The 26,044-nt window shown below is 36.4% G+C and overlaps 1 protein-coding gene across 5 annotated transcripts in view; it reads left to right on the top strand.

The window, feature by feature from the left end:
• Positions 1-26,044, top strand: part of VWA8 (von Willebrand factor A domain containing 8) — a 344,886-nt gene that overhangs the window by 174,855 nt on the left and 143,987 nt on the right. For all 5 annotated transcript variants that reach the window (XM_034665237.1, XM_034665238.1, XM_034665239.1 and 2 more), the window contains 2 exons: positions 1,439-1,515; positions 25,351-25,426. In XM_034665237.1, coding sequence (XP_034521128.1) covers positions 1,439-1,515; positions 25,351-25,426 — 153 coding nt within the window. The remainder of the gene's footprint in view (positions 1-1,438; positions 1,516-25,350; positions 25,427-26,044) is intronic.

Below are 26,044 nucleotides of genomic sequence, written 5' to 3' on the forward strand. Positions count from 1 at the left end.
AGATTTGTGAAGGACAAATTCTCATAATTTCTTTGAGAATCTGTTTATCTTAGAGGAACTGTCACTGTTCTAAGACTATGATGATGCTCAGTAAATACTCATTGGGTTGATTTGAATTTTTATCCCTTGTGCTTGTAGAGTGCCTTTCTTTACAAGATATATGAGTATGTAGCAGAAATAGTGATGATAATGCCTGCTTCCTTCTGTTGGGCTTCCTCTGCTCTTAATGCTCAGCACCATGCATTTCCCTGATCTGCCTAATTATTTCTTTAGGATGCATTCCTAGAAGTGGGGAAAGAGAAAATTCAAGGCCCAGTTTACCTAAATCAATTTCAAACTGAAAGGAATGTGATCATAATGTTGGGATTAAAAGCATGAGCATCAGAATCAGACAGACCTGGATTTGAATCCTGGTTCCCCTGTGATTAGCTGTGTGACCGTGAACATGTTGCTTAGCTTTTCAGAGTCTTGGTGTCTTGATTTGTGAGGTTGGAGTAATCATATTACGTACCTCATAGAACTGTTATGATGATTGAATGAAATAACATATGCAAAAACTTAGGGTAGAGTCTGACAGGGTGTAAGAAATCAGTAAGTTATTTATTGCTAGAACATATGATATATGGAATTTAGCTTTTTAACCACTTCTATTCTTCCCACACAACCCACTTGTTAAAAGAGTCCCATTAATAGAGTATTCTGTCTCTAAGTGAAAACTTTAAAATGTGGAACTGGCATTGGAGTGGTTTCCATTTTTAACAGTCTGTCTTCCACAAAAGGACAGCAACTCTCAGCATCAATAAGTGGTAAGGAAATGAGGACATTCCTAGTAAGAGCAGATATAGTTGAAACTTACTAATAAACCCTGGTTATAATTTAGGTTTCCATGGTTTTGAACGACTGAAAAGTGGGATAGAAGGAAAAGAAATGAGGGTTTGATTAAAACAAAATTATAGTATTATATTTATCTGCCTGTAACTGAAAACCATACTTCCAAAGAACTGATAAGAAAAATCATTGTTTTTATACCTACTTTATTGCCTTTGATGCCATTCTTCAAATCTGAAATGGTTAATATTGTGTGGTAATGTCTAAACTTCAGTGTAAAATTATGAAGCAGAAAAAAAACAAGCTGTAGAAGGCTAAAAATAATTCCTTTTAAATAAGAAGAGCATGTTTAGTGTATCTGATGTAATGAAGCTAGTGTATTTAGAAGTAAATTTTTTAAAAAGTCTTTATGTCAGAGAAGCTGTATTTGCTATATGTAAACATGTATGTGTGTATGTATGTGTATATGTATATGTGTATGTGTATATTTTCATTAATAATGAGCTGAAATAGTACAAACTTTGAGAAAGGAGGATTTGGCAAAAGATTCTTCTGGTTTGTTTTACCTCCATGAAAGTCTCTTTTTACTTAATTTTCTCTGTAATTACAGGGTGTAGGAAAAAACAAGATTGTTGACAGATTCCTTCACCTGCTCAACAGACCCCGAGAATACATCCAGCTGCACAGGTAAGAGTATAAGACCAACAACCTCTTGAGATCTGGTTTAATCATTTATTTTTCTCCCAGCACAGTTTCAAAATACTTTCTCAAAAGCCCATTTTATAAACCAGTTTCATTTCTGTTCCTCCTGTCCTTATCTCTCTTTTCCTTAAAAGGCAGTAAAACATTGCAAAATGTATTTTTTTAGTGACTAATGCTTTATAAACATGAATTAATAGATATTTTGTGGACAGAGAGTGTTGAACATTACATTCTAGGAGCAGATTTCATCAACATAAAGGGTCTTAAATTAGAATAAAAATATGAAGAGACTAAGCCCATTCACTAACAGGAAGCTAAATTTTCTCACAAGGAGAAATAATAAACTATATGATCTCAGGTATGAGGTAAGGAACCAAAAATGTAGAAGAAGTAAGTTATTAGTCTCCTTGCCTTCCTTTTAAACACTTTGTGGATTATTTAGTTTTGTGTGGTCAGAATGCTGGTTCAAGGACAACTTTTAATCAGATAGATATTCTTGACATGAATTGTTTTAGCTTTCTCAGTCAACCTGTTCTAAATCTTTCTAAAATAAAAATAAGTAGCAGATCCACCAAAATAGAGAGAGAGATGGAGAGGGAGAAAGAGAAAGAAATAGAGAAATCAAGGAATATAACAAGTAATAAGCAACTTAAAACTAGATTGAATTATTATTTTAATTCAAGGAGATATATCCAGGAGATAAAAAATATTGTGTAGTGCAAAAAAACATTAGGTTGATTTACAAGAATTAATTTCTCATTTGGGTCCTTTCATTAAATAATGATAAGTTCTTAAGAGAAAAATATACGGGGAAAGAAGGCAGAATTAATGAGTCATAGGAAAAAGAGAAGAGAACCAATATAAAGCTGAGAGATGGTCAAAAGCTCCCTCTTGGGATTTATACCTCTGACTGTTACAGAGTAAGTGGTACCTGATTAGTCCTACCATAGTAAAGAATTATAAAACTGTACAAGACTCACAAACACTAGGAAACTTACAACTACCAAGGATCTGTGAGCTGAACAGCTACCAGATCTCCCAGGTGGTTAGGAGCCTTCATTAAACACTCCTGGTATTCAGAAGATATTCTGTAAAGTCTGTGCATTAGAAGTAGAACCAGTCTACCCCTAGAATGAAAGCTACTCTATGCCCATCCTTAATAAGTTAAAACATAAGCCTTGAGAACACAAGGATGCTTGCTATTTGTAATATTTTAAAAGTTTTTCTCATACAGAATGACTTTAAAAACTAAGGGGATAGATATTAAGGGAGAAATGTCTTTAAAAGATCAGTCTTATTCAAAAATACGCTAACTTCTTAGCCAAACAAACTTAACATGAAATGAAGGAAGACTTTAAAATCCATTCAACAACACATAGCATTCAAAATGTCAAGCATTCAATAGAAAATTACTAGACATACAAAGAAGCAGGAAAATTGGTCAATAGAAATAAACCCAAAAATGACAGATGGTGGAAATAGCAGACAGGGACTATAAAACAGTTGCCATAAATATTTTCAGGCATTTAAAGGGGGGAAATGAGCATAATGAGGGAATAATTAGGAATTCTCAACATAGGAATGGCAACTCTAAAAAAACAGTTTCACATATGAGCAATTGGAGTCTCAAAAGAAAGGAGAAAGAATGGGGCCAAACAATATTTGAAGATATAATGGTGGAAAAATTCCCAAATTTGATTGAAAGCATAAAATCACCAATCCAGGAAACTCAGTGAATCTCAAGCAGGATAAACAGGAAACCAAAATGAAGTACATTATACTCAAATTATTATAAATTAAAAGACAAAATCTTTAAAACTGCCAAAGGAAAAAAAGACGTATTACATACAGGGGAAAATGATAAAAATGACTGCTGACTTTTCATATGAAATAAATACAGACCACAATTCAGTGAAATGATTGTTTTCAAAGTGCCAAAAGTAGAAAAAAAAGTGAGTGTAGAATAATGTATTTGGCAAAAAATTCTTTAAAAATAAAAACATTTTCAGAAAAACAAAATCTGAGAATATTTTTTCACCAACAGACCTGCATTATATAAATAATTCATTTTCCATGAACATGGATACAAAAAATCCATAACAAGTATTAACAAATCAAATTCAAGAATATATAAAAAGGATAATACGTCATAACCAAGTGGGTTTTATCCCAGGATTAAAAGGTTGACTTAACATTGGAAATCAAATAATATAATTCATTTAATTTATAGAATAAGGGAAAAAAACCATATGATCATTTCAATCATTGCCAAAAAAGCATTTGGTAAGATTTAATACCCGTTCATAATAAAACATTGCAGCAAATTAAAATAGTAGGAAACTTCCTCAACTTGATATGAGGCATTTTTTTAAAAAGACTTTATTTATTTGGCAGAGAAAGAGCAGAAGCAGGGGGACATCTAATGATGTACAATACCTTGGCTAATTGAATTTAAATAAAAAATAATTTTGAAGTATTATTTACATGAGATACTTAGGAATAAATTTAACAAAATATGTGCGAATTTTAATTTGCTAATTGTAATAGAGCTTAGCAAGGCCAACCCAGCTTCATAACTTGTATAGTTTGCCTACATAGTTTCAGAAAATTTCTAGCCTATTTCCTCAACTTCTCATGATTCTACTTTGTATGAATGATGCCTTATGTAAACCTAAGAATTTCAACACCCCCCCTTTTTTTTTAGTAATTTACTATGTCAAGATTATAGGACTAGGTGTTTTAGGAGATAAAGAAATAAGAAACATAATTTCTGTTGTCAAGGAGCTATCATACTGTTCTTGTTTATAATTATTTCAGTATTTTATCACCTGAATCTGAAAAACTGACTACTTTTTCCCTTCACCTTTAAGCTTTTAAACCAGCTTTTCTACCTTATGGACAAAGTTGGAGGAAAATAATGAAAGAATCATGAAGTTTGACTAGTTTGCTAGTTCTCACCTGAATAACTTTTGTTTATAACATTACAGTTCTAGTTTTTGAGCCACAAGGCACATGGAAAGACCATATTTTACATTTTATGTATGATACAGTGAGCATTGCAGTTGTTCATTCTTAGGAGAATTTGAGCTGTTTTATTTTGGTTGCATTGTATTTAGTTTCTACCATATAGTGGTGCCCTTAAAAATATGTAATTATTTGAAACTTTTAATTAGTGTATATTTTGATGCCACTTAAGCATGTAATGTCAATTTAGAGCAAAAACAAATGAATTTAAATTTTAGATTTTAAAATAGTTAAGCAAAAAACCAACTTCTCTTAAAGATGACATCAGAGGTTGAAATTAGTTCACAAAGTTATGCCCCAGAAAAAAAGAAGTCACTTTATGTGAGAGTCCTTTGTATGATGGGGCAGTTTTCCCATTTGTATATGTTAAACACCAAAATATTTCTAAAGAAGGATGTATTAGGTTGAATTGCATCAGTCAATTCTGATTGTAAATTATGGAGGTTACTTAGCATAATCAGAAAAAAAGGAGGCGAAGAAATAAAACAGGTACTTAGTAATTATTCCTGGGTGTATGTCACTGTCACACTGATTGTAAACAGGCCTTTTGCTTATAATTCATTATCTTTAATAGTTATAAGAAGTTTTGATAAGTCTTATTTTTCTAGGAATTATTCTTTCTAATTATTGATATAAAGTTTATAATATGATATTTTACTGTCCTTAGGCTCAGTAATGATATCGTCATTTTTATTCCTGGTATTGGTTATTTGGTTTCTCTTTTATTCATAAATGATCAGTTTTTCCAGGAGATTATCAACATTATTGGTCTGTTCAAGCAACCAACTTTTGGCTTTTGTATGTTTCTTTTATATTCAATAATTTCTGATTTTATCTTTATTATACCCTTCTTTTTATTTTCTTTGGGTTTAATGTGCTTTTCTTTTTTAAACTTTTTTATATGAATGCTTAAATAATATATTTTCAGTCTTTAATTTATATATGTGTTTAGGACTCTTTATCCTTGGGTTTCCCTTTGGGTGTCAGTTCTTTCATCTCTGATTAAGAAAGGTAGACAAGGTCATTTCTAGAAGATTAGAGAGAGATACCATGCCTTACTTTCTGCCTACAGTGTCTTTTATACCAATCTTTTGCCTTAAGGTAACAAATGATCCATAAATAGTAAATTATATGCTGCTTATTTATGTTCTGTTGAAATTTGACATTGCCTGTGTAAGTATATAGATGTGTTATTTATGGAAAAACTGAAATGTAATAAATTTCAAAACCAAATATTTGTATTATTTTTGTTTATAGCACCCATTGCTACATTAGTGATTGATGATTTATTACAAATAAAATATCTACTCATTTTAACCCAGACCCAGGTATCTCTATTTGGCAATGTTTGATATTTAATATACTATAAGAAGTTGGAAGAAAAACTTTGTTTCTGTTTAAAATATATAATATTAAAAGATTTCCATTAATTAAACTTGATTTCAATGTGGGGAGTTTTTTCATTATATAAAACTTTAAGGCTATATTTGCCATAAAATTTAAGGTCATAAAATTGCTTTAAGAATAACATATGTTTTAAAAGACCTAAAAACAGCAGTCCAAAAAAATATTCTGGAATTCTCTGATCTATGGGTAACCTACTTAATGTCTTTACTTTGTTTATTTTAGATTCCTTTTCATAGATTTGCAATGTCACTGTCTAAATAATCACATTCAGTTTAGTTTATAGATGTCATTCCAACAAAATTAGTTATGGGCCACTCAACACATTCTCTTGATAAGTAAAACCATCGCCAAACGTACATGAATAAAACATAAAACCAGTATATTTTTTAAGTATTACCATCTTATATTTTCATGATCAGATCTCATAAAAATGAGCAAGGTAGGCAATTTAATTTGTGTCTTTAGTTAAAATCAAGATGTTGTCCTCTGTGTGATTTAGGTAATTTAAAAGATTAATGGGTATAATTACTTTTATGATATATATTACAAACAGAAGAGACTCTGTGCTTCATATTTGTGAAGTACTGTCTATTTATTTGTTTTTCCACTATGTTATATTACTTTGACATTAAAGAGGACACATGATAGGTCAACTTCTTTAGCTACATTTCCTCTTGGATAAAAGTATGCTTCTATATTAAGAATTTTCGTAGGGCTTTGAAATACTTATTTTACCAGTTTTTTTCCATTTGCTCGCCTTCATATGTGAAGATGACAGCACAGATCCAGTCATTAGCATGACCCATATGCTCTTGATTGGTTATTTTTCTAATAGTGATGCCCATGGTGTGTATAGAGTTCCTAGGTTCCCTATATAGTCCAAACTTTCTCTTTAGTGGGATTTTCTTCGTGTCTGCTCAGCTTATTCCAGACTGGACCATTCTGTGTCCTACTTACAAGTTTTGAGCTTGTATCCATGCCTGTCTTTATTCTTCCATCTAAAATACATTTTGTTTCTCTCCTAATCCTTCAAGATTTGGTGCATTGTTACCTCTACCTGGAACCTTTTCTGATTTGTCATTCTGAATGTAACTTTTCCTTCCTCTGAAATGGCATAGGACTAAATTTGTACCATTGAGAAAGAAAGAACATGGGTTTTGGAGATCAAGTCCTGTCTTTGCCATTAACTTTTTGGTGGCTTTGAACTTCTTGAATCCTAATTTCCTTACTTATCAAATTGAAATAATAATACATGGCAGGATGGTTGTGAAAATTAAATGAGAGAATGTGTGGAAAGGACCAGTGTCTGACATATTTTAGGCACTTAAATATTTAGGCAAACTAATAAATATTAGTTTCTTCCTACATACCCCACTTTCTTATCTCACTCTGATTTGCATTGTATTTAATTTCTACATCTCATTTGCATCCCCTCCACTTTTCCCAGCCATGCCTCCCCATCTAAATAGGAGACTTTTTGAAGGCAAGAGTCAGGTTTATTCATTATGTATTAATTCATGTATCTAATTTGTATTTATTAGATTCCTCTTGTATGTCAGTGGCTTTTAAGGCACTGATGATGTATAGATGATGATACCGATCTTGACCTAGAGGAGCTCGCTTGCTTGCCGGCGGGTGAGACTACAGCATTTACAATACAGTGCTGTATCTGAGCTGTGAAAGAAGCATGTGCAGGTTCTGTGGGAACACTGGGGAGAGGTGCCCAACTCTCTGAGTACACGCATGTGATACGGTGAAGGTGTCTGGGGAAGGTGGCACTCAAACAGAATGTTAAGAGATCAGCAGGAGTTTTCTAAGTATAGAACAGAGAACAGGGCATTATGGTTATTGAAAACATACTATCTAAAAACCAGGAAGTGAGAGGCAGCTTGGTATAACGTGGGCTCTACGTGCATAGAGGCGAGGGTTGTTGCCAAGAGGATGATACGGGCACAGCATAATTCAACATACAAGACTTTACTCAGGCTGAAGAAAACTGAATGCGGCAGTATAAATTTAGAAATTCACAAAGTCCCAGAGGGAAAATAGCTGTATTGACAGAAAATAGAAAAACTAAAAGCTTTTCTAAGTCTCATAGAAAAAATTAGTGTTGAGCCATCAAGACATCCTTAGCACTGATAAGAGCATCAGAGGACTGCAGACATGTCACATGTTAGCTGCTGTGCAAAACTTCTGAGATAGTCCTGTCTCATCTTACCCACTATGAGTTTGAAAAAGCTATTTTAGAACCAATTTTATCAGCCATTGGACAGTAGTTTTCCCACTAAGAATGCCTTCTACTGCCTCTTTTTCACTAAAGGAATTATGCCAGCCCCTCTCCAGCCTTTTCATGTAGATCTTCAGGTTTTTAATAATTTTTTACTCCTTTCTGGATGATCTTCAAATCCATTTAAATTTCTGTGTTATTTTATTTCTTTAACAAACATGTATGCAGCAGCTACTCTGAACTGGGCACGGTTCTGAGCTGTTTTCAAATTGTAACTCATTACTGCTCACTACAACTCTCTGAGATCAGTACTATCCCCCTCTCTGTTTTGCAGGTGAGGACACTGAGGCACAGAAAAGTTAAATAACTTTTCTGAGGTTACAGAGCGGGCTTTTTATAACCTGGCGGCAGTCCTGTGCTCTAACCACTGTACTATGTTGCTTCTTGACTTTGTTGTGTTGATTGAATAGTATTTTCATGATGATAGAACTTTGGTGAATTTGTGGGGCTCCTGGGTGGTCCAGTCAGTTAAGTGTCCGACTCTTGGTTTCGGCTCAGGTCATGATCTCAGGGTTGTGAGAGTAAGCCCTGTGTCAAGCTCTGCGCTTGGGTCAGAGTCTGCTTGAGACTCTCCCTCTCTCTCCCTCTGCCCCTGCACTTTCTCTCTTTGTCTCTAAAGTAAAATCTTTTTTTTTTTTTAAAGAACTTTAGTCAGTTCCTCACTAAAGTACCTGCCATGTGGTAAGACTGTCAGCCAAACAAGTCTTACTTTCCAGACTATAGTCCATGTATAATTGCTTAATTTTTTAAATTCTAGCTTCGTATTTCTAATCCTTGCTCAACTTGACCCTAAGGTCTCTCCTTTGGCCAGTTATTCCATATTTTTCCATTTTTTCAATAGTAACATCTTACAAAATTTCATTTTCTGTTTTCTTGACCACTTTTCCTGATTATTAACCTTACTTTGCCTCTCCTGAGGTATATCATCAGCTGTCACGCAGGGAATTCATAAGAACATAAACCAGATGAATTCCTGTGGCCTTGTCCATGATGTCCCTCCCAGGCCGACGCCGCGTCAGCTCTCTCGGTGCTCCAGCCGCAGGTTGAGGGTCATAGAGGTTGCTGAGTCAGAGCTGCACACAGACCCCTGAGTCTAGAAGTACCAGCCACCAGCATGCTGTGGGCTGTTTTGGAAGAGAAGACTGGAAGCAAGGACGATTTTTCATTTGTACTTCCTAAGCCACAAGCTCAAAAAGCTTGAGAACCACCGATGCCCTTTGCATTTTGTCTTAGTTTTGCCATGTCCCTTGCCGTTAGAGAATAGCCACATTCCTGTCAAGTGTTCTGTACTTTTTTAGATTGAGAAAAACCTTAAAAATCCAAAAAATGTAAATAGAACTATATAACACATACCCAAATTTATCACTGAGATTTAACAACTGTTAATATTTTTCTCAAATTTGATTCTACTCATCCTTTTACAGAAATAAAATGCTGTAATTATTGCTCAAGCCCCATTCAACCACCACCCCAGTGTCATTTCTCCTTTTTCAAATCAGTCACTAATGTCAATTTACTTTATAACCTTCCAATTCTTTGTGGTTTTCTTTTTAACTTGTAAAACACATTTTTGTTAAAGAGAATTATTTTTTCACACTGACTTCCGTAATGATTTTAGGGTTACTCTGATGGGGGAAGGATTAAAAAAGGTTTCAGTCCTTAGTTGTAACAAAAATAAAAATAAACTCAAGTTGACAATTGTTTCCATATCAGATTATCTGAACAGGCTTAACATCACATCCTAACCACTTATATCTGCTCTTATCTCTCTCTCTCTCTCTCTCTCTTTCTCGGCCTCTCCAGTGAGCATGAGTGGCCGGTTTCTTACAGCACCCTTAGGTAAGCAGAGAGAGTGAAGACATACCCTGGGCCAGTGCCCTCTACCTCTCAACAGTCTTTTTATTTGTTAAAATCTAAAATGCTTCATAAAGTGCTGCTCCTTATAAGCGAGGCAAATATTGCTGTTCGCCAGACTCTTCGGATAATGGCGGCAGTGACAAGAGCAGATGGGGATGGCGTGAGGTGCTTAGATTAAGTATATTTGCATCTTAATAAGATTGCTTAGTTCACAACTCTGTTAAGTACTTTCTGTTAACTGCGATATATCTGTGGTATTTTGTACAGGAAGAATTTAGGACATTGCTAGAAAATGTAAGAATTGTTTCTACCTTTTTACATCATTCATTCATTCATTCATTCAAACAGTCAACAAATATCTAGGATGGGTATTCTAGAAGCAGAGCCCAAGATGGAAGTAATTTTAGAGGGAGGGCTTTGAGGTAAAACTTGCAGGGAGGCGAGGAGTTAGGATGCAGCTATGGAAAAGAGATGGTTTTTTTGAAGTCTGGCCTCAGCCTCCTCACAGAGAGCTCTGGATGAATGACACTACCCGGTTACCTGATTTGGAAGCACGAGGGCCAGCTTTTTGCCTCCATATCAGTAAATCATTGGTTATGGGCCGCCCTCTAGGAGAGGATAAGGGGGGACCTGTGACCTCCCAGGCATTTCTGGGCAACATAGCTCCACGGCTGGAGGGCAGTTCTTTGGAGAAGGGTACAGCTATGAGCTTTCAGAAATCATGGCTGCAGTAGCTGAGGGCTAGGTGCATTTGGTGGTAAAGGAGATCTGTGTAGGGCATCAACAGCATATACTACAGGGAACCTTTACTCAAGGGCAGCGCAGTCTCTAGCATTGTTCTAGGGCTTGAAAAATACAGCAACGAACAAGACAGACAAGGTCATTGCTGTCATGAAGCTTTGTTTCTGGTGGTGATGAGGAAATATGCAATAAATAAATAATACATTAAACAGGGAAGGATCAATGCTATCATGGAAATTATGTGAAAATATTTTAAAGGCTAATGTGATAAGGAGAAAATGGATACATTTGGCAGCGATGGCCATCTTCATAATTGGGGTGGGATTTTCAGCAGGACATCCTAGCATTTCAGTGGCTTTGTGTGTCCTGGAGACTTGGTGGATGAACTGACCCAATGCAAGATGCATCTGTAAAAGAGTACAGGTGACAGTGACTAGAGAGAGGCTGGTGAGAACTTAGGCTAGTGATAGGTTGGAATTAGAGTCCAGCCAACAGCCTCAGGTACCGGGCCTAGCTAGGGTCTGACCCAGGGGAATGGTATTAGAGGGAATTGGGGTACTGTGGGGAATATTGGTGTGATCATCAGAAAATGGAGGGCCAGAGACAGAAGTATATGCGACTTGTTATAAATCCCCAAATATGAGATTTATAACCTCTTTGAGCAAGACCAGTGGGTTCTGTATCTCATTCCCTGATTAGAATAGGAAACAGGGTGAGCCTGTAGCCAAGTGACACTGAGTAAAGCAAGAGATAGGACCACGGGTTTTGCACACTGTACCAACAAAGATATCCTTTATATTATATACACACACACACGTTCTGAATGTAAGGGTTTTTTTAACCAACTCTCAGTGTCAGTTGTATTTAATTATCATTTTCCACCAAGGACTCCAGTTCTGCTTGTGCATTACTTGAACAGCGTTACTAATACTTCGTACTGGTTTCTGGTTGTAACTGGTTAGATGGCAGTAATGCTACAGTCAATGCTATTAATATGTTTTAAGATATGGTTTTCAGGAATGCCCTGTGTCAAAAATCATAAACCATTTATTGTAAAAACTGAGCTAAAAGAAAATGGAAACCTCACATTAAAAAAAATATATATTTATTTGAGAGAGAGAGCACGAGTGGGAGGGGCAGTGGAGAGAGAGAAAGAATCTCAGGGAGACTCCACGCTGACCGTGGAGTCCAACGCGGGGTTCTATCTCACGACCATGAGATCATGACCTTAGCCGAAACCAAGAATTGGATGCTCAACAGACTGTGCCACTGAACCTCACATTTTTAAAAGAAAGCATGAGTTTGGGGAACCTCTTTGAGCCCAAATTGTATCAGAGAGTTATTATAAGGATTAAATGACATATGTCACATGTAACTAGGACAGCACCTGGTATGTGGTAGGGAGCCAGTTAAAATTAAATCTCCTCTCTATAAGTCTATTTTATGTTCTATCCCTATATAGGTGAGTGCCACATCTTCTGCCCCTCCTTTTCTTGGCTTTAGACCTGCGTTTTTCTTTTAAAAATACCGACATAGGTATCTCTGGGGCATTTCAAATCGAAAATACCCATCTCTTCATCCCAACTTTTCTTTTGTCAATGTCCTCCAGCCCCCTTTCTACCTGGTTGATGGTAGGTATCAGTAAAGCAGTGTTAATTACATGATTGGTAAAGGAAAGAACAGATGCTTCCTCTCTGCCCTTACAGAATCCTGTATCCAGTCACCTGGCCTATAAACCATGTACCTTTTACCTTTCCTTGCCCTTCGTCTTGACAGCCGATCATTATGAAATCATGTCGTCATTTTTTAAGGTCTCCTAAATATCTTCCTCTTTTCCTTCCCCATGGTCACTGGCAGTGCCTGGACTATTGCATTAGTTTCTTTCCCAGCACTCCAGCATTGTAACCAAGTCCTTTCAGTTCCACCCTTCTAATAGATGTAGTATTTCCTTCTCTCCTCCTCTGGGCCATAATTCCAATCCTCATCTTCTTTTGCCTAGATTATTGCGGTAGTCCCCTGGCTAAGAACTCAGCCTCCAGGCTATCTTTCTCACTCTTTATGTTGTTCCAACCAATAAATTTGATCACTTACTGTCTTGCTCAGAACACTCTGATGACTCCCCCTGCCAACAGCATCCAGTCCATCAGTTTGAACCCCATCTGCTTCACTGGTCTTAACTTCCACCCTTTCTCTCCCACATACTTATGCTTAAGCCATATGAACTACTTATGATTCCCAAGTATCACATGCATATTCATGACTCCATAACTTGCCACATGCAGCTCTTACATCCTGGAATGCCCTTTCTCATCAACTCTGCCTAGAAAAGTCTTACTTACCTAGTTTTAACTAAGCTGGCCCTCGCAGATTGGACAGTGGTTTAAAAGATTCTTGAAAAATAAGGTTTGAAAATAGTGTTAATAATATAAATATAAATAAAAGAAAATTGGCAGAAAATTATGCAAGTAAAACCATCAGATGGTGCATCTGATTTGATTGAAAAGAGAAAAGTCTCTGGAGTAAAGTTACAGAGGACACCACACATGAGTACTATTCTCCTCATGATTCAGAACAAAGTATTGCTACAAAGAAGTTGAAAGTAGACTTGCACAAAGTGCCACAGGATGTCACCAGCTTGATACAGCATATAAAACCAAGACTTTTAAAATAAAACCAGAATTATTTCAGTATTTTGTAATGAGATAGGAAATAACCATGGAAATCTTTCACACTACAGTCTCACTTGTATTCTTATTGTGAAGTATTTAAAAGATCTATCAAGCTTACACATTTGTCTTTTATGAAGTCAGGAAGTCACAATTTGTTGATATGTGTTCAATGACTGTCAGAGAGATGCCCATAACAAATATTCTAAAAATTAAAAAAGCATTTAATTTGATCCTTCAAGATAAAAGTCGTGCTTTAGCAGTAAAGTGGAAAATAACCACTTAAAAAATATCTTCAGGGCATCTGGGTGGCTCAGTCGTTAAGCCTCTGACTCTTGATTTCAGCTCAGGTCCTGTTTCCAGGGTCATGAGGTGGAGCCCACTAAAGTCTGTGGGCCAAGTGTGGTGCTTGCTTGGGATTCTATCTCTGCCTCTCCTTCCCCTGCTTTCTCTGTCTCTAAAAACAAAACAAAAGCAAAAAAAAAATTTCNTTGGGATTCTATCTCTGCCTCTCCTTCCCCTGCTTTCTCTGTCTCTAAAAACAAAACAAAAGCAAAAAAAAAATTTCTCTGCAGAGAGCATTTTTAAACTGGGTGTTTATAACTGTTTCAATGGTTAGACTTTTTTGGTGCTGAGAATAATATATTTCACCCTGTGGTGTTGTGATGGAATAAGAAATATATGTTTGGTCTTCATTCCCATTCCTGGCATAGGGGCTTCTAAAACCCTTGTAAATTCCTGAGTAATAAGGGTATCTTTCTGTTCTAACATTGTTCTTCTTCCCCAGTTTTAAGACCCTTGTAATCTCAGGAGTGAGATGCGTCTTTTTGTATGCAAATAAGGTAACTCTTGGGCTCCTGGATAGCTCCAGCTCCGGGCTGGTTGCCAGAGGAACCAACCCTGTTGATTAGAGGGCTGGAACTTTCAGTTCCATCCCCACCCCCCACCTCTGCGAGAGGAGAGGAGGGGCACTGCAGATTAAGTTCATTACCAATGGCTTATGATTTAATCGATCATGTCTACCTAATGGAACCTCTATAAAAATCTTGAACAGTGGTGTTTGGAGAGCTTCTGGCTTAGTGAACACACTGAAGTGCTGGGAGGGTGGTGTGCCTAGAGAGGGCGTGGAACCTCTAGGCACATTCCCCCTTCCCCCCATAACTTGCCTTATGTATCTCTTCCATTTGGCTATTCCTAAATTGTAGCCTTTATAATAAATCAGGAGTAGTAAGTACAGTGCCTTCCTGAGTTCTGTGAGCTGTTCTAGCAAATTATGGAACCCAAGGAGGGGGTCCTGGGAACCCCTGACTTACAGCTGTTCTGTCAAAAGTATAGAAGGCCGAGGACTTGCAACTGGGGCCTGGAGGGGGGGCAGTCTCGGAAAACTGAGCCCTTGACCAGTGGGGTCTGTGCTTGCTCCACCCCGTAGTTAGGGCAGAATTGAATTACCTTGTAGACACCCAGTTGGGTGAATAAGAGAATTGTTGGGTATGGAGAATACCATACCCAGTTGGAGAATAAGAGAATTGTTGGGTATGGAAAACCCACACATGTGGTGTCAGAAGTGCTGAAATGTAGAAACAGATCATATATTCCTGAAGTGTTTCATCTACACACTAAAATTATTGAAAATACAATTTCCTGACGTGTTTAAAAATCTCATAAATGAAGAGTTGCAATGAGTTTTAAACTCATTTGTTCAAAATATTTAAAAAATGCAGCATTGATTAGTTTGCAGAGCCATTGATGGACATTGGGAGAGATGGAAATTCCCAAGTCTGATTGTAACAAAATCCTTTGTAAGTCTGATAAATGAGAACAAAAGATGCATGTTGTGCTATAGGGAGTACAGTCAGTGTTGCCCTTCTATTCAGATCTCCATGTCTTTGTAAGTGCTTTTTCAGCTATAATAGCCATTAACAGGTCTCAAAATAAGTTGAATTTAGGACTAGACCTTTACATCACACAAATAGTAAAGTCAATCACATTGTTCTCCCGAAAATATCCTCCTTTAATTTTTAATGAGAACAAGTTTTTTATATTATTAACGAATAAAATCTAAAAGCATTTTTAAGGTATTGTTTTTCATCTTAGCTCAGTTTTTGTTACTGTTTTTATATATTTTAGAATGTATCTTCTCAGAAAAAACTTTTGATTGTGTATTTAGAGCCACTGAACGAACAGTCTCTGCTATTGTGCATGTCATTCATTATCACAATTACATGTTCCCACCTCTGTCTCCCCTGCTGATCTGTGAGGTCTTCCTAAGGGCAAGGATGTGTCTTTGAACTGCCTCCTTCCAGCATGATGTCTGGAACATGGTGGATGTTTGATAAATATTTGTTAAACAATGAATAAATGCAGTGTCTCCTCCTTCCCATCCGTCTTTGAGACATCCAGTTAGAGTCCTCTCTTTCTGAAATGAACAGGTCCTTCATTTCCATGAAATGAAAATCAGACTCTTGAGCATGACATTTAAGAAAACTGAGCACTCTGGCTCACCTCACCTGGCCAGCTCTACTCCCCTCCATGCAACTATATTCTAGACATGCTCAGTGTTCCCCCAAATTTCTCTTATGTCTCCGAACTTCTACATGTTTGTCTGTTCTTCTGCCTGGAAGCGTTTTCTACCCATACCTGCCAGTTAAAATAATACTTAATCACCAAGACTGTGTTCTCTTTAGTCAGAATTAATTGCCTTCTTCTCTATGTTCCCACTGAACTTTGTTTTAATTTCTATTATTGTGCTTCTCACCCTCTGACATGAACTATGTTGGTTTTATATCTCTATCGTGTGCTTCCTGAGAACAAAATCTCTGATCTTCTATAATCCATCATACCTAATAATCTGCCTTCCATGTTGGAAGTACGTAATATTTGTTTAATATACGCATTCATTCATTCATTCTTTGAGCAAACAATTATTTCATGCCTAGAAGGTTATGAGGCACTAGATACATAGATGGTACCCCCTTGTGTGTAGATGGTATGCCTTGTCCTCACAGTCAAGGACAGTCATATGAGCAACTAAAAAGTTCTTAAGTGTAGAGTACTTTCTATCAAACAGTTAGTCAACTGGGAGGATAATAGTGAGAAACAAATAATGCTTCAAAGAGGAGGCAACATTTGAGCTGAGCCTTTAAGGGATGGCCTGAATAGTTGGCCAGGTAAAGTAAGGGAAGGAAAGAAAACGGTTTCAGAAAAAATAGACACAATTTTCACAGTGCTTAAGAAACTACCAATAATTCATTACAGCCTTGGAGTGTGTGACTGAAATAGTTGAGTGGAATGCATCCATTTCAACAAACATTGTGGAACATCTATTATATGCTGGTCCCTTCTCTAGCTTGAGTGATTACATTAGGAACAGAAGAGTTAAAAACCCCAGCTTTATGTTTATGTTCTAGTTGCTTTTGAGAGACACACAGAGAGAGAGAGAGAGAAAGAGAGAGAACAAGATAATTAAAACGCATAGTACATCAGGTGGTAAGTGCCATGGGGAAAAATAAAGTGGAGGAGGAAGCTGGACTAGGGCTTACAGTTTTTAATAGGCTGACCAGGGAATGCCTCACTGAGAAACTGACATTTGAGTAGCAATGATGGACAGTAGCCTGTTTCTAATCTTTTGCATCTTACAAACATGCCTTTTATTTTTGTAAGTTGCATCTATGATCGGTACTTTTTTCCTTTTTTGGTGTGGTTTTAGAGATCTCCTGACTAACCTTAAATAAACAGCAATAATCCCTAAATTCAAATGAGAGAACAAGACAAACGAACCACAGCCTCCTATTCATCCTCGAGTAGTAGAGATTGCCCAGCAGGTGAGAGAACTTTTCAAGCCCCAACGTGACGCAAGCTGCTTGATATCTGAAAAAGATGAGCTGGTGGAATGCCCACCAGCATAAGTCAGAAGGTGCTGGGATGGCCTCTGTGGCATCATTCTAGAGGCCCTCCACAGTGATTAGCCTGACAGAGTTCATAAAGCAGTGGAAACATGATGGCCATTTATAACCGCTCATTTATTTACATTTGGACTCAAGAAATAAGATAGATACCAGAAGAGCAAAAGTGGCCAGAGGCTGAGCTGGCTCTGCAGTGTCAGCTGTCATCAGCGCAACCCAGTTTCCTGCACGTATCGGCTCAGCTTCTTGTTGCTGTTTCCCTAATGGTGACTGGACCATATTCGTACTGAAACAACTGAGTATATTATGGAGTAGCATTCAAAATCCCCATCAAATTTTAAGATAAAACATAAGATGACAAAGAAATGTGCTTAGAGCTCTGCTTTCATCCTCTGACCTCTAAGTCCTTGGAGACTCCCATTAAAATGACCGTAGAGGGGCTTCTGGGTGGTACAGTCCATTAAGCATCCCATTCTTGGTTTTGGCTCAGGTCATGATCTCAGGTTGTGAGATAGAGGCCAGCGTCGGGCTCCGTGCTCAGCATAGAGTCTGCTTGAGATTCTCCCTCTCCCACCCCCTTTCCACCACCCTGCTCGTGCTCTGTCTTGCTCTCTAAAATAATAAATAAGTAAATCTTTAAAAATAATAATAATAAAATGGAGGTGCCTGGGTGGCTTAGTCAGTTAAGCATCTGCCTTTGGCTCAGGTCATGATCTCAGGGCCCTGGGATTGAGCCCCAGATCGGGCCCCCTGCTCAGCAGGGAGTCTGCTTCTCCTTCTGCCCCTCTCCCCACTTGCATATGCGTGTCCTCTCTCTCTTTTTCAAATAAATAAATAAAATCTTCAAGAATAAAATAAGTACTATATGTTCGCTAACTGAACATAATAATAAATAAATAAAATAAAATGATACTGGAAAACGGCTGAGACTGAAATGAAATCTTTAACTTTTGCTTCTGAAAGCAATATAGCTTATAACACCCAGTGCTCATCTCCACACTCTACATCAAAAACTAATGATGTATTATTATATGTTCGCTAATAGAACATAATAAAAAAATAAATAAGCAAATAGCTAATAAATAAATGTGATATCTCTTGTTTTTCTTATAGTGCAGTAGTGTCTTCCCTTAAAAATCTATCATAAAAACTTAATCAGATAGGTACGTTATAGAAAACTTAAACTTGGATTTCCTTTAAGAGTTCTCCAAATACAGTGCTTATTTTCGTACTATTTTCTATTTGACCTGAGTATTTGAAGTGTGATAAATTTAACACTGAGCATTATGAGTTTTTTCAAGTTGATGAACAGTCAGAAATGAGGATAAAATAATTCAAGATTATAGTATACCAAACAATATTATGATATATACAAAATGCAATTTACATAATGAGTTTTAGGCAATAAGTATTACACGGAAAATGTATTTAGGGTTATTAACGAGAAGACACGTGCCGAGCCAGTGTCATGGGGGGCTGGTGGGCTTAAGTCTTCTGATGGACTTCAGTAGCAGCAGGCTGTTTCGTTGTCTTAGAGATCAGAAATAGGTATCTCAATTTTATTTTGAATTGCCTCTGGTAAAATATCTTTCAGTATTTAATCTCATGCAAAGCCTAGTTCATACTGTACCAAAGATGGTACATTATTAGTATGGTGAGTTAAGGTCACTTAAATATATTATGAATTTAAGCTCATCGGGGGAAGGAATTTCTACCCGTTTTGTTCACAGATACTTCTCCAACATCTAAAGTGATGCCCATTAGTGAATGTTCAATACATATTTCTTGAGTGAAAGATTAGGTAATATCCTGATATAGGAAAAGGAATTCACTTATTAATTTTTTACTCTATAACACTTTTATGTTGTTACCCAATTACTGAATCTTTTAAAAAATATAAATTACTCGTTACTGTATTTTCTGATAAAGATTTATCTGGTGGACACTGTGTTCCCCAGCCTCACCATCTGCTTTCATCTGTGTGTATCTTTACCCACTCACTCAGTTTTGCATCTGAATCTGCATTTTGTTCTTCGATTCCTTTTTAAAAACTGATTAGAATATTCACTGTTTAATGTCAGGGGAAAAGGGAAATAAGGGACCTGCAGAGCTGTTCTTCTTTTTTTGGCTGGAAAGGAGAAATGAAGTTCCCACAAAGAAATTAGATCACGTTGAGTTCCTAAAATTTATCAAGCCAGAAAGCTAGTTTTCAGGGGCGCCCGGGTAGGCTCAGTGGTTAAGAATCTGCCTTCGGCTCAGAGCGTGATCCCGGTGCTCTGGGATCGAGCCCCACATCAGGCTCCTCTGCTGGGAGCCTGCTTCTTCCTCTCCCACTCCCCCTGCTTTGTGTTCCCTCTCTCGCTGGCTGTCTCTCTCTGTCAAATAAATAAATAAAATCTTTAAAAAAAAGAAAGAAAGAAAGAAAGAAAGCAAGAAAGAAAGCAAGCTAGTTTTCAGAGTAAAGACAAAAGATCCAATCTTTAAGTATATTATTTTAGTAGATTTATTTTTGGAGGCTGGACAGCTCAAAACTTTCAGATTTTGTTAAAAGATTTGATACGCATGGCTTTGCGTATTGGAGGAATTTCTTTTTAAATAAGTGTTAATATAGTGCTAGGAGATGTGAGGAGGGAAGTAGATTTTGAAAATGAAGCATATTTTGAAATGTTTAGCTTCCATTGGATGATTGCTTTGCTGTGGCTGTTTTCTACCTGCTGTTCCCAGTGAGAACGTACCCTTGAAGAGCGAAGTGTTGCATCACAGTGAACTTCCTTCCATAAATATTATCCCCCTAATGTCTTCCTTTCTTTTATGGTTTGTTAGGAGTTTTTGCATCTGGACACATTAGTGATGAGTGATTGACTACTAAATAAACTGTTTGTCCTCCCAAACAGCTATTTTAAGAGCTGGAGTCTTTTCAGTCACTTTGGCAGAAATAATAGTTTGCTTATCTTATGAAAAGGACTTTTCCTTCAAAGCACATTTAATAATACTATTTCTCTCTCTACTTTCAGCTTCCTTGCTTTTTACTCTACTACATTCCTCATATATTCTATTTTAATTCCCTCTGTAGAGATGAGTAATCCTGGACTTTGAGGGATTAAGTGATTGACCAACGTTGGAAGACTCAGATTTAGGCCAGTGCTGGTTTTTAGCACACACTGCAGTAATCACAGCTGATCTGTCTTCCTTTTTTTGTATTGTATGGCAGGACTGCTATAGTAGTGGCTGTTTCTATTTGAGGGCCTTGGGAAGTTTCTCTCTCAATATGGCGAAATATATTTACCTTTTACAGGCAAGGGTAGGGAAGTGGTGTGTTGCTTTTCAAGAGAGCCCAGAATGTTTGTAAACATTGTTTAAATCTTAATTTTGTTGCCCTAGCTATGTCTAAGTACTCTGTTTTATTGGTGCAAATTATTATTAGTGTCCCTTACCTTTATTTCATTGATTATTTAAAATAAGCCTGTGGAAATGACATTCTTGATGATGCCATGAACTCTTTTTCACTTGAAAATACCTTTCAGCATCATTTCTTGTAAATCAATGATGTTATGCTTATCTCTTATTAGCAAAAATTACCCTTTCATTTCTATTTTCATAATCATCCCCTTTTAAAAATATTCGGCAAATATTTGTTAAGTGCCTCCTATGTGCCATATTCTCTCTTTCCTTTCTCATGTTTGGTTTGTATTAACGAGTAGTCTATTCCTATAGCCAATTTTATTTAATGAACTACGAAGTTAGAGGTAATTTTTGTTAACTATTTGAAACTCTTAGGTGTCTTCTTTCTTCCTTCACTCTTATGTTTAACTACTATTGTTTCCTAAAAGAAAGCTAACCATAACCAGTTTAAACATAACTTACTAAAATATCATTTTCAAAATAAAGTCACTATTTTGAGATCATTTGCTCCTCAGTGAATTAGCAGATATTAACTTTTAATGTACCTTTACAAACAACATTTCAAGAACAGGTTGGGCTTGCTCCGCAGAGGCCAATTTTCTTTTTCCTTATTTTGACAAAAACTTGGTCTTTATACAACCTAATTACTTTTATAGCACCTGGAATGATTTTAAATTACTATAGAAACACTAGTAACTCTAATTACTAAAAAAAAAACTTTTAAAAGAAGAGTTAAAAGAAGAATAGAGTTTAGCACCATATTTCCTTGAGTAACCCCTTTATCTACACAGGCTTTAATTGATAGACAACTTTAGTCTGCAAGATAGTGAGAAGTGAGAACATTTGTGTCAGCAGTTAGCTGAACATTCTAATTAATTCAAGCATTACAGATAACAGTTATATACTGGAAAACCATCCTTTTATTAAACCTTAGGCTAAGAAAATGTGATTTGGGTGTGTTTTAAATTTCCTTCTCCCCAATATTATTGAAATTATTGACTCTATTTAAACTTTTGTGAGCTTATATTTTCAAAGCTGTTCTTGAGAAGAACAAATGGTAATAGAATTAAAATTGTAGCAAATAAAATATTCTCTTAAGATTATTGCCTGTTTGTGTGGAGAACTAGTATCTTTTGATCCAAGATGTTCCTAAATACAGAGCAATGATTTTAATCAATTTTTCTGCAAAAGAATCATTGTATTGGCTTTAAGAGTCAGTTCATATGCTACTTGTGACAATAATGATTACCTTATCACTTAACTAAGTTAAGTTTATAATCTTGTAAGATACCTTGAAAAACAAGCTTTTTTCTCATTGTATTAAGTACCATGCAGAAGATAGTAGGTTATTTTCCACTTTTACATAACCAGTGAAGTTTACTGTCATATATGCCAAACAGTTTTTCTAATTGCATATTATTTGACACATTTTACTAACCTTAGCTTTTCCTTTGATGTATAGGATGGAGGATCAATAAAAAGAACAGAACAAAACCACTTTTTTCCTATAAATTCCTCTTTCTCACAGACTATTCCACTGAAAGGCATGCTTTCCATTTGTATTCATTCTCATTTGTAGTCCCTTTTGGAAATCATCTGATTTGTGCATATTTCATCAAACTATGGTTTTTATTTCTAGCACAAAAGTCTTTTGATAAATCTAATTTGGCAAGTTGTATCCTATCTGAACTCAAATGTTATAGAACAATTATATTTGCCTTTTTAAAATTGGAATTCAGCTTGCATTTCCTTTCCACTGACAATGATATAAGAGTTCCTTTTTCCATTTTGGTGCTGGAAGGTGTCATGTTGTTGCCCATTAAATATGTGACAAATGAGGTGAGAAATTCATTATATTGCTATAAAAATCTGTGTGAATGCATCTTTTTCTCTGCCTCACCCATCCCTCCTTCTGTATTGCTAGAATATTAACAGCGAATTTAAGTGAAATTAGTTAAACTGTGTTCTTACTTGTTTAAAACTCTAAAAATTAACTTTTTAGTAGAAGATAACTATGTCCTACAGGAGACTTATAAGACCCATGAATGTGGAAAATGGGTCTATGACTAGATATCATTACATTACATTACATAAGAAACATTCTATCCCTACTAAAAGTTGATAAGCACCAATAAAGTGTCACAATATGTTTTCACTTTTCTTAACATCTTCAAGGCTTTGTTTCAGACCATTTTAACTTGAATTTTAACCAATATGAAAGGAGAATATGGAAATCTTTGTAAAGTGTAGTGTTTGGGCTAGTAGATCATGGGACAGACATCAGACCCATAAGAGCCAGAATCTCAAGAATGGGAGCTTGGAAGAGGGGTCAAGAAGGGCAATAGGCCAGACCTCCAGGGAATTCTTTGAAGAAGCCAGTTGCCATTCAGTCAAATTAGAGGGAGAAGCCTTTCAAGCTAGGTGCAAAGAAGTTGGAGTAGTCTAGAAATTATAAATGTTGATAATTGTATTGCCAATGTACCTGCTCAAGCCCTGGTAAATGAGGACTCTGATGGAGGAGTTACTCATAACAAGTCTAAATTCAACTCAGCCAGAGTCCACGATGGACATAAACCATATCCTCGGTAGTCCCTTGACTAGTGAACCCCAAGTGTACTTCTCAATATGACTGTCCTAAATTAATAAAATAGATTCCTTACATCTAGGAGAGTCAGACTTAATCTAACCCAACAGTTACTAAAGTAGCTTCTATATTCCAGATCCTCTGTTTAAAAAAAGGGGGGGGGGTCCATGATCCAATAAATTTGGAAATCCACATACTGTATGTTGTGCTATAAGCTACAGTGTTGATTTTTAACTTATAGCATTTTTGTCATTTTATTCATGCATTCATTTATTTAACAAATATTTACTAAATACATCCTGTGAGCCAGACATCCATTAGATGCTGGGAACAGGAGGAGGGACAGATAGATGTGGTCCACAGTCTTAAGTCTTACAATCTGTGTAGAAAGATATTAAAATGAGTAATTACAATACGGTGTGTTAGGGGTGGAATAGGGGAGATCCAGGGCTCAAAGGGAACATACAGTAGGGTCAGCTAACCTGGTCTAGAAAAGGTCAAGGAGGGGATTGCTAAAAAGCACCAACTATGCGAAAAACCTGAAGATCAGGTGGAAGTTAGGCAAGAACTTCAGTCACAACAAAAGCAAGAATGAGAGCAACAAATAGCCAAAGCTGATGTGTACTTGCACTTTTTCTCTCCGCCGTGCGCTGTGCCAGCTACTTTCTCATTGCTCCGTCATCGAGCTTCCTGGTGGGGGTCGTATTACTTACCAAGATCAGATGGCTAATAAGTGACAAGAACTAGAATTTCAGTCCTGATTGGTCGGACTCCAAAATCTTCTTTCCACTACCCCACAACTGATTGTGATCAGTTGACTGATTTTGATCAAATTTGTTTTGCTAAAGCAAAAATTCACTTGAATGATGTCTCAAGTTTGCTTAATTTGTGATTGTCATATGGTATTTATTGGTTTTTTTTTAAGAGATACACATTTTATAATTTTAGTAGGTTATGATAAATGTTAGCATTTGGGGAGAAATTTCAGAAGCATATTATAGCACTAAGGTCTGAGCTTCACGTTCAAGTCTCACACATAGTAGGTACTCAAAAGAACACAACTGCACTCCGTTTATTACTTAAATAAGTGGTAGGGTAGTTTGAAAAGACAACTTCGAATTCTTATAAAGAAAGGTGCTACTCACATTTTTAAAGTAATTTCATTTAATTCTCCGTGTGACAGGATCGAGATGGCCATAGGATTTTTTATTTTAAAGATGAAAATATAAAATTGGTCCCCTTGAACATGTCTAGACCTGCCTGTCACCTGCAACTTGTGTACACATTTTTGGCAAAAAAAAATATTCTTAGGTGGTATGAACTTCATATCTCATCGTGTGAGGAAGTCATAGCTCACTATTAATAATTTGAATATACTGATCTAAAGGAAGGTCTGGCACATGCTAGCAAAGAGATTTAAGAAACGAAAAAGGAGTGACTTAATCCTAGCAGAAATGTTCAAAATTCTATAGTTCTGGGACGGGGGTGAGGCAGTCTGGCTTTTGCACACACTGACGGCAGTTTGGGCCAGAATGTGTAATTCACAGAACTGCCTTAATTGGTCACATGAGCACACCAGTCATCACCAAACTCAGCATCAAAATTCTTTTCAAATAATATAAATATTATTTCTTTAGTGCAAATATATATTTTTAATCTCTCCTGTTCACCCTCAGGAGGTGATTTTGAGGAGTAAAATAGTCACAAGGGAAATTCCTAGAAGGAAAAAGAGAAGTAAAGGACCTGAATAATCTGTAAACCTGGATGGATTCCCAAACCCTTGTAATTTATATTTACACCTACAAAATACTGTCGCTGGATGGAATTTCATTTGTTACTATTCATTTTGAAAGAAGCAGGATGGTGAACAAAGAAGTCCTCCTGTGCTATATTTTTATTCATGTCAGTGTATTTTCTTACTAACTGTAAAATGTTTTGGTTTAATTTTAGGGACACCACGGTGCAAACCCTTACTCTTCAGCCTTCTGTTAAAGATGGACTAATTGTATATGAAGACTCACCTTTGGTTAGTAATCCAACTATATGAATAGTCTCGACCGTATTTTTCTGAATGATAGTTGTATTTCAGCCTTCGAGGGGGGATATGTAAATCTTCTGTAGATTCCGATGGATTTCCGTCTCAACTGGAAATATGTCATTTGGGGAACGGGCATTTAAATACAAATAATTGAGAAAATGTTTTCCTATTCTGTTCTTCTCGCTTTGGGGTGATTTAGGGAATGATAGAAATCCTCTAATGATTTCTTTATCATTCCAGAATTAAAAAAAAAAAGTTTGCAGTTTTCAGATATATAGAGTTTAAAATTAGATAATGCTTCTAAAAATTTTTAAATGATTTTAATGAATAAAATATTAGCCCCGTGTTTTGGGTAGCTGGAAAGACCCATTCCTCACCTTCTCACATAAGACCCAAAGAAATCCTGGCCTGCCAGGCCTGTCTCTCTGTGTAGATAACTCCTTTGTATTGGTGGCACAAATAGGCTAACATGAGAACCTCTGTGGTCCAGAGGTTTTCGAAGTGATTGAAATCTTTCGAATCTCCTTCCTGAATTCTCCCAGGTTGGGCCTGACTTTCCCTGAACAGGGAGGGGTGTGAAGGCTGAAGTTGGATTATTGTTAGAAA

The sequence above is a fragment of the Ailuropoda melanoleuca genome, chromosome 7, assembly GCF_002007445.2.
Source record: "Ailuropoda melanoleuca isolate Jingjing chromosome 7, ASM200744v2, whole genome shotgun sequence".
Lineage (NCBI taxonomy): Eukaryota > Metazoa > Chordata > Mammalia > Carnivora > Ursidae > Ailuropoda > Ailuropoda melanoleuca.